We start from the raw sequence: 16161 nt of genomic DNA, 5'->3' as shown, positions 1-16161 counted from the left end.
CGTGTCGGCAGTGCCCGGCGGGAGCGTTGCCTGGGTCCGGCCGGGAGGCAGTCCCAGGTTGCGCCGGCCTTTCCTCGTCCGGGGAAGGCGTCTCGTCACGATAAAACACCGCAGGGGGAAGCTTTGCGTAAAAAGAAACAAAAAAAACCAAAAAAATCCGCTGCATTCATGTTGGGCCTGTTTGATCAGAAATATGATCACCAAAGAAACAAGTGAATTGGGTCTCGTCAAATCCTCTCAAAAGAAGTCTTGCAGCTCTGCTAGCTTGTTCTCTTGCCCAATGGGGAACCTGTTATCCTATTTAGGATAATAGTTCTTAGCTTTACTGCTAAAGTAAACTCCTGCGCTCAACAGCAGCCTGCCAATAGCCATCACAGCACTTATTCCCTGCTGCCCCAGGGCATGGAGCGAAAGGTAGTGTCTTCAAAAGGTTGGTCCAGACAAGCTTCTACCAATGAAACTCTTTTCCTTGGTGCTCCTCAGGTCTGGAGCTATAGCCTTACTTTCTAGATAATTACGACAGTGCAAGCATACAGATGTACAAAATAAACTTACTCATTCTTGCTTCTTTCTTACTACAGAATTATTCTTTACCAGGTTTGTGGTTGCGGTTTATAGCCTTATCAGCTTGAATTAACTTGATGTTTCTTTGTGCTTCTACATTTAGCAGATATAAAAGGAGGAAAACATTCTTGTAGTTCATATCTATCTGGTGGAAAAGCTGAAAAAGATCAGAAATAAATCTTCAGTAATGTTAGTGAAGCTGTGAATTAACAGCACCGTAACTTATAAACTGGCTTAGAGTATCAGGGATGTCCATCTGAGTCTATCCCTCAGTCTCTAATTGATTAAGTTGTGGGGTTTTTTTTATTATGGTTTTAAGCTTTTTTTTCTTTTAAGCTTTATGCTCAGGTTTCCTGCTGTCAACTTTGTAACAAAGGAAACATACCTAATGTTTAAAAACTTAAAAAAAAAAAAAAAATAGGGGGGAATCTTGTTTGGTGGTACTGGAATCCAAGGACTGGGTAGCCATGGAAACTAGCATATCTTTTTAATTGTAAAAAAGGGGCTGCTTTGGTTGTGGGGTTGAGAGAATGGCGAAGCCTGGGCATATTTGGTTTGTTGCTTCTGCCTCCTTCTACAGGTTCTGGTCATACAGCAGAGGCTTTCGGTCTATAAGACTGTTCCTTCACCAGCAATAATTTGTAGGAATAAAGAATCAAAAGAAAAAATGGTATTATTAAGCTCTACCATAATATCTAGACAAAGTTTTTAAGTCTTTGTATTAAAAACACTTTAAAAGATATGGTATATATTTTCTTAGTATGCGTATAGACTTCTGCAGAATACATGTATGTAAGTATTCGGTTTTTAACATTTAGAAAAAGATTTTGAGATTTTTGGCAGTTGGAACAATGAGCATACCTGACTTTGTCAAATTTTCCCTCTGAAGAAAATAGTAGGATAGCTAATGTAGTTCCAGTTTGATACACTAATGCATTTTAATTAGGATGCATGCGTATTACAAGCATCTGCATATAATTAAATGAAACCATAAGCGGCTACTGGATGGGATAATAGATCATAAGCTCTGTTCATCAGCTTTCAAAGTTTCCTGACCAAAAACATCCCCTGAAGCCCTAGTGCAGGCAGTAGTTAAGTAGCATTCTCTCATGTTGGGGTAAGACTGTTAAGGTTAAATGAAAGAGGAACTTAAGTACATCAGCATTTTCTCTTTAAAAGACTGAGGGGCCTTTCATATGGTCTTTCAGCCAGTGACCTCAAACACCGATTTCCTTATGGTCTTGTGCTTCTGGGTTTGGGATCCTGGAGTCACCTGGCAGGGGAATGTTGGCAGTATCCTAGGGCAGAAGACAACAATATATTGATGAGATGTAACGTATGTGTTTCTCCTCATCTCTTTTCCCAGCTTAGACAGACCATGACAAAGTTCTGTCAAGAGCATTTGGCTCCAAAGGCCCAACAGATTGACCAGGAAAATGAATTCAAAGGCATGCGGGTAAGTATTTCATGTGTGCATTTACACAAAAATAGATGGTAGTGAAAGCCTGTCTGTACTTTGATCTGTACATTAGTCCAGAGAAAAAATCCCAGTCCACACCACAGGAACATATGCATTAACTTTTCAAACTTGAAAGCGCTAGAGAAAACAATTTTTTGATTTCCTGTGTTATCTTTTGTTAACCACTTTCAGCAACCCGGGGCAGAACCCAGCCAGCATGCAATTTAAAAAAAAAAAAAAAAAAAAAATTAGTAATGGTCTTGTTTGGATTCTTATCGTGGTATTTCTGCTTGGCTCTGTTCAGACTCCTTCTCTAATATGTGCTTTGTATTCTCCTGGCTAGGACCCGTTTTTGGACATCTGAGTTTCCTCTCAAATTTGTTGTGAAAGTATTGTGCGCAAATGCTGAAATGTAGAGTTGTTTGACTGTTGAGCTGAAACTTGCCTTCCTAATAAAAACAGTAAATTCTGTGCAACAGGATGGTTTGATTGATGAAAATGAGAGATCTAACTATTGGTTTTCATAAGCTCCACAGGACTTAAAAAGCTCAGAACATCTGCTAGGATTTCCCAGAGCTCTGATGTTGACATTTTCAGGGATATATGCGCAGCTTTGAAGTTAAGTATATAAATTTAGTCTGGCACACCAGATGTCATCCAGAGCTATTGAATAATACTTTTTGAAGTCTCTGAAGACTATTCACTGATAATTATCTTATCGCTGGACACTGAGGCTGTGTGACAAGCATTCACCTGTGCATCCTCGTGTAGTGGAGGAGAGGCTGCAGTCTGGAGCAGCCGCAAAGGGATGGCCCCTCCAGCATACGTGTGGTCCTCGTTGGCGACGTCCTTTGGTACTGCATTATGTCATGGCTTCCCTCTTACTCTGTGATGCCATGTGCCAGACACAGCTGACGTGTTTGTCTCAAGTCAGCCGGCAGCTCTGTGCCTCGAATGGTGTGGCTGTCACTTGAGTGGTGGTGTTGCCAGAGTGATAAATCTGGGGAATAGGCAAATGGAGGAGTCGGCGCTCAAGGAGGAGAGCTTGTCCTCTAGCAGATGAACTTTGTAGCATACGTGTCCAGCTGTGCAAACTCGGTAATGCCACCCAGTGCCCGTGCGTGTCTAGTGTCCTGGCAGTCTTGAAAGCCTGCAGGTTGTGTACTTGAGCGGCCCTTGTGGATTCAGCTCCTTTAGCTTCACAAGTCCAAATTCTCTGTGGAGGTCACCTTTTATAACTTTTCTATACCACCTGCAAGGGGGGTAGCACTGCTGTCTGCCCCAGCTGTAATATTCCCTTTTTTTAGTCTTTCCCAAGGAGACTTCCTTGGCTTTACTTCTCAGTTCCTGGTTTACTAGAAGAGTTTTAAAGTGCGAGCTAGGAGCAACTCTTCTACATATTTCCAGGGTTTCAGTCATGGATAGCTTATGCTAACGGCTATTTGCGGCAACCACAGGCTGATAGGCCTACCAGTGCTGCCCAAGCACAGTGACAAGGATGTGTGAGGTAAAAGACAAGCATAAATTTAAGTCATAACATCCTAAATAATCTTTAGCAAGAGGTAGTGTATGAAAGTCTAGAAGTGCAATTTTTTAAAGTAATGGGAAGTTCTAATTCATCAAAATTCTTCTTAAACTGGGCAATGAGTTAAATCTTAGGACCTGTCCTTCCAGAATTAAATTTAGGTTGTGAATTTTCACTGAATTTAACAGACTACTCCCATGTGTAGCATAACTAACGTCCTTAAGTCTGTCTCGGTTCTTAGTCCAAAGGGTGGAGCTGCTGCTGCAGGAAGAGTAGGTACCGATGTATTTATCTCTGAGGTATCACAAGAATAAGGTAAATTGATGTGTCCGGTGAGCTACCTGCGAAAACTTCTTATGCCCATGCCCTGACTGCGAGTCTGGACTGACTGCTTGTTCTGCATTTGTAGGAGTTTTGGAAGAAACTTGGGGAACTGGGAGTTCTGGGCATCACAGCTCCAGGTAAGGCTGTTCCTACCTTTTACCTTCTGCTGGGTGATTCTTCAAACAAAAGAGAGACTACTTACACTCACCCTTTCCAGTTCATAACAGCCTTGTCTGTGATGTGACATCCATTTTGTCCAGAAGCTCCTATCTTCATATTTTTTAAAAACTCTCTTTGGCAACTTTTTTATTCTTCACTGAATCAAAATCCTTTTTCTTTGTTAGACTTCTGGATGATTACAAAATGCCTTTTACGATTTAAAAGTACTGTTCAGAAATGGTTTCTCCAGATATAACATATGCCACTCGAACATGTTCACGCTTCTCTAATATGAAGCACTTGCTGCAAGTTTTGAAGAACGAGAGCTATAGATAAAAGTATCCTAGAACAAACATCCATCTCTAATGGGAGAAGTTAGAGGGTATAAAACAATGCTGTGAAAAGCTGTGATAACTAATGGAGAGCTGACCACATCCAACCAGTCAGAAAAAAATCAGGGTAAATCTTATTCAGCCTTGTCCAGGTTAGTTGAAAAGTGTTTTGATTAATGTTATAGATTACTAAGGCTGCTATGGTCATGCTGAATGCACTAACACAGTGTAATGAGGAGAAGCCCTTAGTGGAGAAAAGCAGCCAATGGGGCCTTTATTTCCCCATCGTAAAGTCTGTGTTTCTAGATGTGCGTATGCAAAGGCTTCTGCAGAAGCAAGCTGAATAGCAATGTGTTGAAATAATGCCTCTGCATTTCTTTCAGTGGCACTGAGTCTGCTTGAAAGAGTCTGTATTTCTGCTTTCTTTCTCTTTACTCTTCCCAATTTACTGCTGCTCCTGTTTTTTCTCACTCTTACCTTCTTTCTTCTTTGATGTTGTGCCTGAGGCTTACAGCAGTTTCCCACACTATAAATAAGCCATCCCCTCATGAGTCCTGTCCTTTTGATTTCCTCAAAGATTTACCTCTAAAACCTTCCTGTGCCCAGAATTTTTTGCCTTATTTTTGATTCTATGACTATGTGCAGTTTCTTTATTGGCATTGGTTTTGTTGTAAGAGGTGGAGCCTGGGATTTAGGATATGAAGATAATGTGAAATCTTATGAGGGCGTACGCTCAATTAAATGGCATATTTGGGCATCAGTGGATCAAGTCTATTAAGGGAGCATTTTAAATAACAGCACTTTTTGTTTTCTTTTTAGAACTTAAGAAAACCATGTTGGTTTGATGTAATTTTCCATTTATTTTATAAAGAGCTAAGTTAAGAGATGTAAATATGTAGCTACCATGGAACGATAATACAGGCATGTTGTACATAAAGAGTAATTTTGAAAGGGCAGCATCACTCTCACTCACGCTATGGTTTGTATTATAAGAGGAGTTGTCTGGCAGGATTGTTCTCTTGTACCTCTTGCAGTACAAGGCAATCATGGGCCAGTACTGCTTACAGCAGGCAGTTACCTTTCCTTTCTTGAGGCAATAGCAGCAGACCCATCTGTTCTGTAGGAATGAATAGAAAACTCTCTTGTTTTGGCATATATGAGAAATTGTTAAACCCATCTTTCAGGATACTGATAGTAAAATGCCAAACTCTGATTTGTAGTAGAGGTGATTTCAGAGGATGAAGAGCCCTGCAGATAAAGACAGAAGTCAGAATGAGCGACATGGGAGGAAAGGCTGCATCTAATTAGTGGCTATTGTGTTAATTTGACGAGTTAGGGGCAGTAGCCCTCTCTGAGCCCAGGTTGTGCACCCAGCTCTTTGGTTGCTCAGAGCATACAAACATATTTGCTCTTACCATTGCCACTGCTGGCTTGCAGCATTCATGTGATGGCGAGTGAGTGCTCCCGTGTTACCTCCCTGACTCGTTCGCAGTGTTCATGTCCTCCTGTTTTAGTTCTTATCTTAGCAGTACAATCACTTGCTTCTTGCCTGTAGAACAAAGCTTTTACTTTGGGATGTGACTGTATTTGTGTGTATGTAAGTGTGTGTGTAGGTATATATATGTATATATTTATGTAGGCCGTCAGCTGCTCAAGGCCATTATGCATTTCTCAGCCTTCTCTTTTTTCCCTGCCTTCTCTCTCTCCCTGTTCTACTGTGTGCCTTTAATCTTTGCCACCGGTTTTAGCCTCAGCTCAGTGTGCCTAGCTAGATTCCAGTTACGACGATTGTGCTGCTCTGTCTCACTTCCTCTCTTGAAATCCACATTCTTGCCACTGGTGAATTACAGCCGTTACATTTATGGATCATTCTCATTCTGAATCGGCCACCCATCAAAGTGCTGGTCTCCTGCGTATTTGTGGGCTTAGAAAAGTCCCTAGTGCCCCACTTTTTGAGCAGTTTGAGGATTCCTCACTTGTTTAGGCGTCCTTGTTATGATAAACATGCATGGACTTTACAAACTTTGCCTGTGTTCCTTTGTCCCCTCACCTAATACAGGTTGCCACTTTGTGATTTAATCTTCGTGATAATATTAAGGTTGCACTTAAGGATGGTTGACAGGAAGGACTCACTGTTGTGCAAGTGTCGGTAGCCTGTTTTAGATGTATCCTTATGCATGTTGTACGTATAAAACTATGCTGTACAAGTAAATTATTGATTATGCTGAAGAAGTAGTATCACTGTGCCTTTAAGATAAGAAAACTGAAATTCAGAGAGGATGCGGAAAGCCAGAGGTGCCCAGCTCAGTGTCAGTCAAAACCAGAAGCTCTCTTGTAAGTGTCTTGAGTCTCATTCAAGGCTGAGTTTGACCCTGGGATCTTGTGCATGTGTGATACACTCCATGGTGGTTGACGTGAGGTTTCTCCTCTCTTTTCAGCGGAATATGGTGGATCTGCTTTGGGGTATCTGGACCACGTGCTGGTGATGGAGGAAATTTCTCGTGCATCAGCAGCTGTTGGGCTTAGTTACGGTGCCCACTCAAACCTCTGTATCAACCAGCTAGTGCGTAACGGCAATGAGGCCCAGAAGAACAAGTACTTGCCCAAGGTGTGTGGCTGGAAGAGTGGGAAACTGGAAAGCATTTGGGTTTTGGCTGCATGCAAGGATGAGTGTCTTTCATGGTGTGTAGCATTTTAAGCCCTAGCCGACTTCAGTCACCCAACCTTTAGGAAATACTGTACTTGCCAAACTTGCCCTTCGCTAGCTTGTTAATTTTTGTCCTATTAATCCATATTAACTTTTGCCGAGGTCCATGTCTGTAGGCAGCATAGATTTTTGTCCTATTAATCCATATTAACTTTGGCCTGTGCTGAGGTCCATGTCTGTAGGCAGCATAATCCAGCTCACTGGAGCTGTGTTACTAAATGAGGCTTTGAGGTGACACTGGATGATATTCTTCCAACTTCCCAAATTGTTTTGAGATTTCTGAATGAAAGTCGCTGCTTTCCTATTTTATATTCTCCATTTCTCACTACCCAAATGCTTCGTTTGCCTATGCTAATTAACTACATGTGAAACTTCATCATTTGGGGCATTGATGTTTGTGACTCAAAAGTATGTTAAACAGATTTCAGTATTTAAATGCATGGAAAAACTTAACTAGTACATTGAAACCCAGCTACTGAAATTATCAGCGCAAGAAACTTGATTTAAACCACATGCAAGGTACAGTGTCACTTCTTCAAAGCGTTGTGCAGCCTGCTAATATGTAACCGTGAATTGTCCTTGTTGCTGCTCAGGTGTACCTTTAATGCCCTCATTCGCTGCCTTTCAATGAGATGTGCGATCACTTTCGTTCTTACTTGTCTTGGTTCCTGACAGTACTTAATGGTACTTAACTACTTTTGAGCAGATCACAAAGACTTCTGTGGAAATGCACTGATGGATTGAATTGGTTGAACATATATCTTAAGCATTGAGCCTGTTTTTTAAAAAAATAAGAGATCAAAAGGAGGAGAAGATGGATAAAAGTACACAGGGAGGGAAAAAAAAAAGCAAGGAGAAAAGGGCAGGATGAAAGCAACAGTGAAGAGGAAGCAACAGCTCTGCCAGAACCTGGTATGAGCAGGCACAGAAGGAGGGTGTCCATCTGCTATTGTAGTGTGAGTGTGGGGGGACCGGGCTATGAGAACATTGCTAAGAACTTTGCAATCTCTTTTTGTCCCCGTCATTGGCCTTTTGTGTTTAACAACTCTTGTTTATGTAAAAGGGCAGTCATAAAGTGCAGAACAAGGAGCTTGTGAAAGGCATATGGCTGCCTGCATGGTTCTTTTGGCACCTTCCTGGAGGTGGTGTTTTATAAGCAGACACGAGTGTTCATCTAACTCAGACACGAGTTGACTCATCCTTCTCATCCCACTGTGATTTGGTTCTGTTCCCTCAGCAGAGCAGCACAAGGAAGCTCCCTGCTAGGACTCTGCCAGGAACAGCGGCTCTCATTTGCAGTTCTTGCACAGAATAGCTACTGTGGAGATTCAGTGCAAAAAAAAAATGGAAGGCAGGCTAGAGAAGGAACAGAAACAATGCTACTATTCTCCTTCCCTTTCTTATATTTGTCTTTTCTTCCAGCTAATCAGTGGGGAGCACATTGGAGCCTTAGCAATGAGCGAACCCAATGCTGGATCTGATGTTGTGTCCATGAAGCTGAAGGCAGATAAGAAAGGTAAAGCCTGTCATGTGCTGCCTGGATAGATAGCCGATGTAAATAATGTCTCCTGTAAATTTAGACTAACCTTCCCAACACCACTGAGATACGGTGCTTAGTCTTGGGTATACCAGGCCACGTTTGCAGGCTTGTGCTGCCTCCCAGGAGATTCAATATGTGATAAAGCCAAGTGGTGAAGGTACAGGGTGGACAGCTGAAGGTCTAAAGGTGGACTTCTGGTTATGGTGGTAGGGGTTGGTGGCATTATGGAACCAGTGCTAGGTGCCTTGGTTTGTCAGGCATTTGTTAAACTGTCTTTGGACTGCAGAAATGAAGGAAATAAGTTTTCTTGAACTTGGGAAGGATTTGTGCATGCTGTTTGTGGGGTCTTAAAGAACATTCTTGGAAGCTTGTTTTGAAATAAACAGACTGAGGATATAGGTGTTGCTCTGTTGTCTGTTGTGAGCTAACAGATTGCAGCTCTTTGCTTCTAGGAGACTACTTTGTTTTGAATGGGAACAAATTTTGGATCACCAATGGGCCAGATGCAGATGTTCTCATCATTTATGCTAAAACTGACATTAATGCTGTTCCAGCCTCCCGAGGTATCACTGCGTTCATTGTGGAGAGGGTAGGTTTAATAATTCTCACAAGCTTATTGTAGCGTGGTTTTGGTTTTTAAAACTAACTCCTTCATCCGAACTGGCTCACTTAGAAGCCAGCTAGTTTTCTTTCTGTAACTGTCAGCCCCTTGCTCAAAGGCAAATGCTTCCCGCCTGAATTTTGTAAACCTGTGAGATTAGTCCTCTGCCCCAGTGACACGGCATACTGCACTGTCAGCTGGGCACTCCTGGATTTTGGTATCCAAGCATATAGCCAGTCTTTTGGGCTAGAAATGTGGAGACAATGTACAAGGCTCTAATATAAAAGGATTTGCTTGTTGCCAAAAATTGTCAGAGATATTGGAGGCCTTGTAAATATGTCCTACTATCCCATTATCTAACTTTGTGTTTTGTTGGGTTTTTTAAGCCAAGACATTAAAATAGCTCTATTCATTTCTTCCCCTCATTTTCTTGCGCTGCCCCTTTGGAATCCTGAAATGATTGAAACATGGATGCAAAGCAGAGCAGGCCAAAGGGAGCAGAAACAGTCTGTTCAACGGGGAGCCCTTGGAAAACAGGAATCTATTGGGTTTTTTCTTCCCTTTTAATTATTTGAGGCTATGCTATGCACATCTCTGTCACCGCAAGGAAAACAGGAAGCTGTAATAAAATAGATGGTACTGGAAATATAAAATCTCAGAGATCAGTAAACCTTCTGATGGACTTAACCTGACTTAGCGATTAGAATAGTTCAGTTACTGGCAGGGCTTGCAACTCTTACTCTAGGAGAGTCAGTGTTGGCAGCTGTCCAAATATTTTATTTATTTAACATTTATGTGCATTAGAAAATGGATGCACTCGGTTCATATGTGCCCCCACATGTGCATGTTTCTCTGCTCGTTTGCTTCCTCGGCATTTGCACTTACACCCGTTCGTGTTCCCAGAGCGGGCAGTTCACTTTGACTCCTTTCTGCTACCTTACGCACGTTCATGTGGGCAGGGAAATTTCACAGATCTCTAGTGATTTTATTTAGTCTGTCAGAATTGAGATTTGAAATGTATTTTTACTGTCTTGACTTTGCAGGGAATGCCAGGTTTCAGCACAGCCCAGAAGCTCGATAAGCTGGGAATGAGAGGGTCTAATACCTGTGAACTGATCTTTGAAGACTGCAAGATCCCTGGTGAGTTGGGTTCAAATCATGGCAGTATGCATGTGGCGGTTTCCTGTCTTCTTGATCAGATAAATCGGATCACTAATTACATGCGTGTTCAGACTGTGACCTAGAGGGCTTTGCAGATTGTTATCTGCTCTTTGGCAGCCTCGCAAGAGAGCTGGTGAAACTGGAAAAGTGCAATCTGCTGGGTTGCAGTGACTGAGCGCATACCTTGTTAGGTCACTCCTATTTCACCCTCATGGACCTAACTCTTAACCACTGCTTCTGCAAAGCCTAGGTAAAGCTTCCAAAGAAACTTGTTTGTGACCATTAGAGCTCCCCATCTTGTATATAGGAGAGCTTATTTGCCTTGAAGTGGTTTTTTTCTCCAAAATCACTGGAGACTATCCAATAGACTTTCGGTTTGCCTGTAGTTCTTTTGGTTTCTGAGTTCTTCTGGGGTTGGGGCCTGAAAATGGACATCCTTTCCCCCATTAGTTAGTATTAGTTAGTACAGCAGGGGCCACTGTAACAGCCATTTTTGTTATTCCAGTGGCCGGTTTTTTTGATAGAAAAATTACAGTCTCTTTATAGCAAGTGGAGGAGATGCCTTATCGGAACTCATGAAAATCCTAATTGCATATCTGCAGAGCAAGTAACTCTCCTGCTCCCCATACGCCACCAAAAGCTGCTTTGCAGTAAGTGGAAGAGTTTCAGCTGCAATCTGACCTTTCTAACTTTATTGGAGGCCTCCGCTCTGAAATCAGAAAGGCCAGTGCCCCAGTCTTCAGATCATCTCCTGGGTAATCATCCGTACAGAACAGCATGTTCTCATGGTAACGGGATTTCCATTTTCTGATAACTCAGAGCAGCACATCGCTGCAGTGTTGAAAGCTAACACACTTTGCACTCTGGCCATTAATGCCACTTCTGATCTTCTGCCTTGGAAGCTGAACAAGTTTGATGGCATTTCATGTGTCTGCAGGATCTTTCTCTCAGATCAAGATGTCCTCTAGCACTGCAGTACCATCCACTTTAAAATACGTGGGTTTCACTGTCAGCCTTGCTCTACTGAGTGGCTGGTGTTTTTTTTCATAGTCCATGGATTCATTTGGTCACGTTGCATTGGTAAAAGTTGGTTCAGAGCCCCAACATTTTTTTTTTTTTTTTTGCTGTGATACGCAGCCAGCAGGTCTGCCCCCCTTGTGCAGTCAGCATGCATGTCCTTCAGCTCACCGCATCCCTATCCATCCCTTTTCCCTGGACGTACAGGAAGGTGTTCAGGCTATTTAGTCCTTTTTTAGCTGTGAGATGTCATTACTCATGAACACCTTTGTCACTTTATTATTACTGATGCTGGCGTTTGTGTTCTGTTCTTCAAAGTAATGTTTGCTATTAGTATTTTTCTTTCTTGTCTGTGGGACTTTTGAGCTTTTTCTCTGAAAGCCAAGCTTCGTTCTTCTTCCTCTTTCTAGCTCCAATATCATGATGATGGCCCTGCAGAGGCTGCACTTCTCCATATGCCACATCAGCATGCTTTTCAATAAGCAGAAGACAATGCGGTCCATGAGCTTCTGCCACTGAAAAAGAGATTATTTATTTCGGGAGACTATCTGCATGTGTCCAAGTCCTGTCTCATTTTCACTTTGCGTATCACACCTCTCAGATCTCTTGTGATCAAAGCCTGAAGTATGTGTCAGTCTCCTATATGGCATGATCAGTGGATAATCTCTGTCCATCCACAAAGCACAGTTGTTAGGCTCTAAGCTCTCTCCTGATTGTAAGAGTACAGCCTCGCTGAGATGAGCCTTTTGTTCCTGCTTCTCTTTTTATACTTGTTAACGTCAGTGCCTGCTTTAAATTGTCCCAAAGTGAAACGGTTTCTTGAGGTTTTTTCTCAGCCCATTATCTAATGTGGCTATTTTCCTGATCCATTTTCACAGAAATAATACCTGTCTTTTTAAAATATTTATTTATAACAACTGCAATGTTCTGTTCAGCCCCCCTCACAGAAGGGGAGATAGGGACTGTTCGTATTCTCCAATCTCAGAAGACTAATATATATCACTCCAACATGTGATGAGCACTTTGACTGCTTGCCTGTGTAAGCTTTGGTTCCTGTACTGGGAATGCTCAGCGGTGTGACCCAAGCATATCAGACCAGGATTTGCATTCATTTCAAATACACACTCAGCAGACATCAGCTGTAATGCTGTCACTTTGGGTTAGATACAAACTAATGGGATGGTGAACGGGGCTCCCAATTCATCCTCCCAGGCTATTAAGTCTCCTATTCTTGTTGGTACAAATGCTGAGCTGGAAGATCTCTGGAGAGCACCTTACTCTTTAGAAAATAGGCAAGAGAATAGCAGCGATTGTAGATGCACTTTATAACCCTTTACTACTTTTTTCTTTTTGGCTTTGGTTGGATTGAAAAGACGTTTCAGTGGGAGGGAGTGTATGTATCAAAGCTCAGCGCCTGTCTAGCTCATCCTGAATGTTTGTGTCTCAAGCCAAAAAGAAAGGTGAATGGGGCTGAAAGTTTGAATCCTCTCCCCAGCGAACACAGGCCCTTAGACAACAGCTTATCTTAGTTTTTCACATGAGCAAATCACTTTCCTTTGCCGATTGCAGCTGAAAATGTCTTGGGGAAGCTGAGCAAAGGAGTCTACGTTCTGATGAGTGGACTGGACCTGGAGAGACTCGTGCTGTCTGGTGGACCTCTGGGGTAAGGGTTTGTCATCTTTTGTAGATTGTAAGGCCAGAAGGATCCTTCACAATCACCTAGCCCAGTGGGTCTCCAACCGGGCTTGCAACTCTCAGTAGGATGCATCTTGGATGGAGAACTGAGATACTGGGGCAGCTTCTGAGGGAAGAGGAAAGGCTGGGAGGAGGAGGCTGGTCAGAGCTGTGGGAGGGAAGCAAGCTGCAGAGGAGGCAGGAGCAGGGAGATCCATAGCTGCTGGCTCCTCTAGCTGCGTCGTAGCTGCTCGCTGCTGTCATGGACTCCTGCTGGAGGGAACTCAGCTCGGCTCTCCCAGGCAGCCACGGCTTGCTCTGCGTGTGCTCCACCTTCTCCTTTAGCTCTCCGCACCTCTCCACTCCTCATGCAGTTTTTTTCAGTTTGAAAGCATCTATGTGGAACGTCCTCTGAGGGGCAAGGGGTAGAAGAAGCAATGCCAGAAATAAGGTTTACAAACCTCTGCCTTCCAGCGTAGCGCAGGCCACAGACCCTCCAGAGCATGCTTTTGAAAATACTAGTCTTGACATAAACATTTCCAGAGATGGTAAAGATGCCTTAGTCCCCAGTTGCTTGCTTGTGTATCCCTACAGTGTGTATTACTGTGGGAATAACCAGCTCATTTGCATTACTGATTCCTTAAAATCTAAAACGCTATCCAGACTGTCACATAGAAGGACCACTGGACTGGGTAAAGGGTTTGTTCTTCATTTATTCAGTCCTTAAGCTCCCCAGTAATTATTTTTACCCTACAGTCCTTTTGTCCTCCGAGGTGGTCTCTCTGCAGTAATCTTCATGTGGAAAGATAATCTTCCACAAAGCAGAAGGAGGATTTTTCACCCTTCTTGTTCTTGCTTACGCTTTTTTATGGCATTGGCTGGTACTCCTTGAGTTGGTGGTCTCTGGAGATGCAAGGCAGCACAAACTGTCCTGGCTACAGATGTAAGAAAGCTCTTCAACTCTTTGTCTCAGTCCCCTGAATTAAGAAGGTTAAGGCCTTACCACAAGATGTCCCAAATGAGCAATATGTAGAGCGCTAGGGAGAAAAATGGGACCTTTGGATTTTATTCTTAGCATTGTTTGAGTGGAGCTATGGGAAGACAGCAGCATATCATTTTAGGTATGAGAACCTTTTTGCCTTAGATTGCACTTCCAAGGTTTAATTATTATTAATAGTTCTGTTGTTTTCTTTTTCCTGCGTATTTGTGCTTTCCTTAGGCTCATGCAAGCTGTTCTTGATCACGCAATTCCATACCTACATGTAAGAGAAGCGTTTGGACAGAAAATTGGCCACTTCCAGGTGAGGCAGAAAAGGAATTAGACATTTTTGTCGTCTTGCTTTTCTCTTTAAAAATGAGAAGACAAAGAGCTCTGTCATGGGAGGGCTTTGCATGGAGAAGGTTGCCTGGAGTTTGTGCTGGGGCTGCAATGACGTGGTGAGAGGGTGAAAGGATCTCTGAGCCTGTTTACCTGGGGCACTGTTGGCGGGTGAGGGACTGCGGCTGACATCTGGGAGTCTGTGAATTGGCAGGACCTCCAGCTCCCTCATACATGTCTGCTGAATCCATGGCTTCTCATTTGTCTAGTTTCTCTGAGATAGTTTGGGGAATGGGTGATCCGTGGTGCTCATGCAGAAAATAATCTTCCCCTCGCTCACGTTAACGTCTCTCTTGCCTTCTGCGACACGCAGCTCATGCAGGGCAAAATGGCCGATATGTACACACGGCTGATGGCGTGTCGGCAGTATGTCTACAACGTGGCGAAGGCCTGCGACCAGGGCCATTTCAATGCGAAGGTGAGCTCGCTTCCACCTGGCCTGCATCTGCTGGGGGAATTCCTTTCCCTTTGGTCTCAGATCGTGAGCAGGGTGGAGGTTCTGTACTGGGTCTCACAGCCCTAAGTGCTTCTTTTCCCCCAAAGAAAAAGAAAAACAGATTTAGCAGCATCAGTAGGTGTTTATTGGAAACCCAGACACAATATCCTGGCTATTGCAAGGGGCTGTAGCAGTCATTCCGAGGTGGTGTCATCTCCACAACCGGCACTGTCACCACACCTCTGTCGAAGGAGGGGACCGAGTGTTTAACAGTGGGAGCCCTGCATCCCAAATCAGACCACATCGGTCTCCTGTGGGTATGATGTGCATTCGTGAGAGATCGGCTCCCCTGCTGCACCTTTTTTTTTTCCTTTTTTTTTTTTCTTTTTCTGTCTTCATGTGGCCTTTACAGACCTGACATTAGTGTTCTGTAGTGACAGAAAGACTGCTGCAGCTTCTTGCTTGCTGGGGAATGAATCCTGTGCCTTTGTGATCAAGTATTTGAGGCTTGTTAGCAGATGTCTGTAGAGTCATGGAAAGGTCAGAGCAACATGGAGACTGGAAAAGGGCAGGTGACACCTTTGCTGACTCTGTCATCATTGTGACTCTCCTTTAGGATTGCGCTGGAGTGATCCTGTATTCAGCAGAGTGTGCTACCCAGGTGGCTCTGGATGGGATTCAGTGTCTGGGTAAGTCGCTGGCAGTGTTTGTTCCTTTGAGTGATGGCTGGAGAGAGCCAAGAGTGGTGCTCTCTCCCATCCCACCCTCAGCCCCTGAGATCAGAGAGAAGAAATGACTTGTGACTTCTTTTTGGTTGCAGGTGGAAACGGTTACATCAATGACTATCCGATGGGGCGTTTCCTGCGTGATGCCAAGCTCTATGAGATAGGGGCAGGCACCAGTGAAGTGCGCAGACTCGTCATTGGCAGGGCGTTTAATGCCACTTTTAAGTAACAACCACCAGTGGAGCGGCAGCACGAGGCCTTTGACCAGAGAGGCTGGAGCGCACAACTCTTTCTTCCTGCTTGTGATTCTAGGATTGTCACCAGTGGACCCATTTCTGCCTGCTCTGTGAACAGATGCTGCTGGACTGGGCTTCGACAGAATGAATCAGACCGTGGCATGGAAGGAAAAGTAGTTTCTTCCCTTCTTGTGATCATCCTGATTCATCCTGTTCATAAGCCACCCTGATTCTCAGCCTTACAGAGCGGAGGTTCATCCAGGGGACATACTGCCATCGAAGCAGGCTGGTGAGCTGTATGCCTGGAACAAGAGGCAGCCATT

At 43.6% G+C, this 16161-nt stretch overlaps 1 protein-coding gene across 1 annotated transcript; it reads left to right on the top strand.

Moving 5' to 3' along the window:
- Positions 1 to 1930: 1930 nt before the first annotated feature.
- IVD (isovaleryl-CoA dehydrogenase) lies at positions 1931 to 15831 on the top strand (the record flags this gene model as incomplete). Its single annotated transcript, XM_009580336.1, has 11 exons — positions 1931 to 2020; positions 3958 to 4009; positions 6802 to 6971; positions 8493 to 8586; positions 9063 to 9199; positions 10255 to 10351; positions 12959 to 13052; positions 14283 to 14364; positions 14755 to 14859; positions 15494 to 15566; positions 15698 to 15831. Coding segments are annotated over 11 exons (1128 nt in total), but the record flags the coding sequence as incomplete, so codon positions are not given.
- Positions 15832 to 16161: the final 330 nt, after the last annotated feature.

Source organism: Fulmarus glacialis, unplaced genomic scaffold (genome assembly GCF_000690835.1).
Source record: "Fulmarus glacialis isolate BGI_N327 unplaced genomic scaffold, ASM69083v1 scaffold35006, whole genome shotgun sequence".
Lineage (NCBI taxonomy): Eukaryota > Metazoa > Chordata > Aves > Procellariiformes > Procellariidae > Fulmarus > Fulmarus glacialis.
Note: the sequence above shows the minus strand (reverse complement) of the source record. Positions and strands in the feature narration are given on the sequence as shown.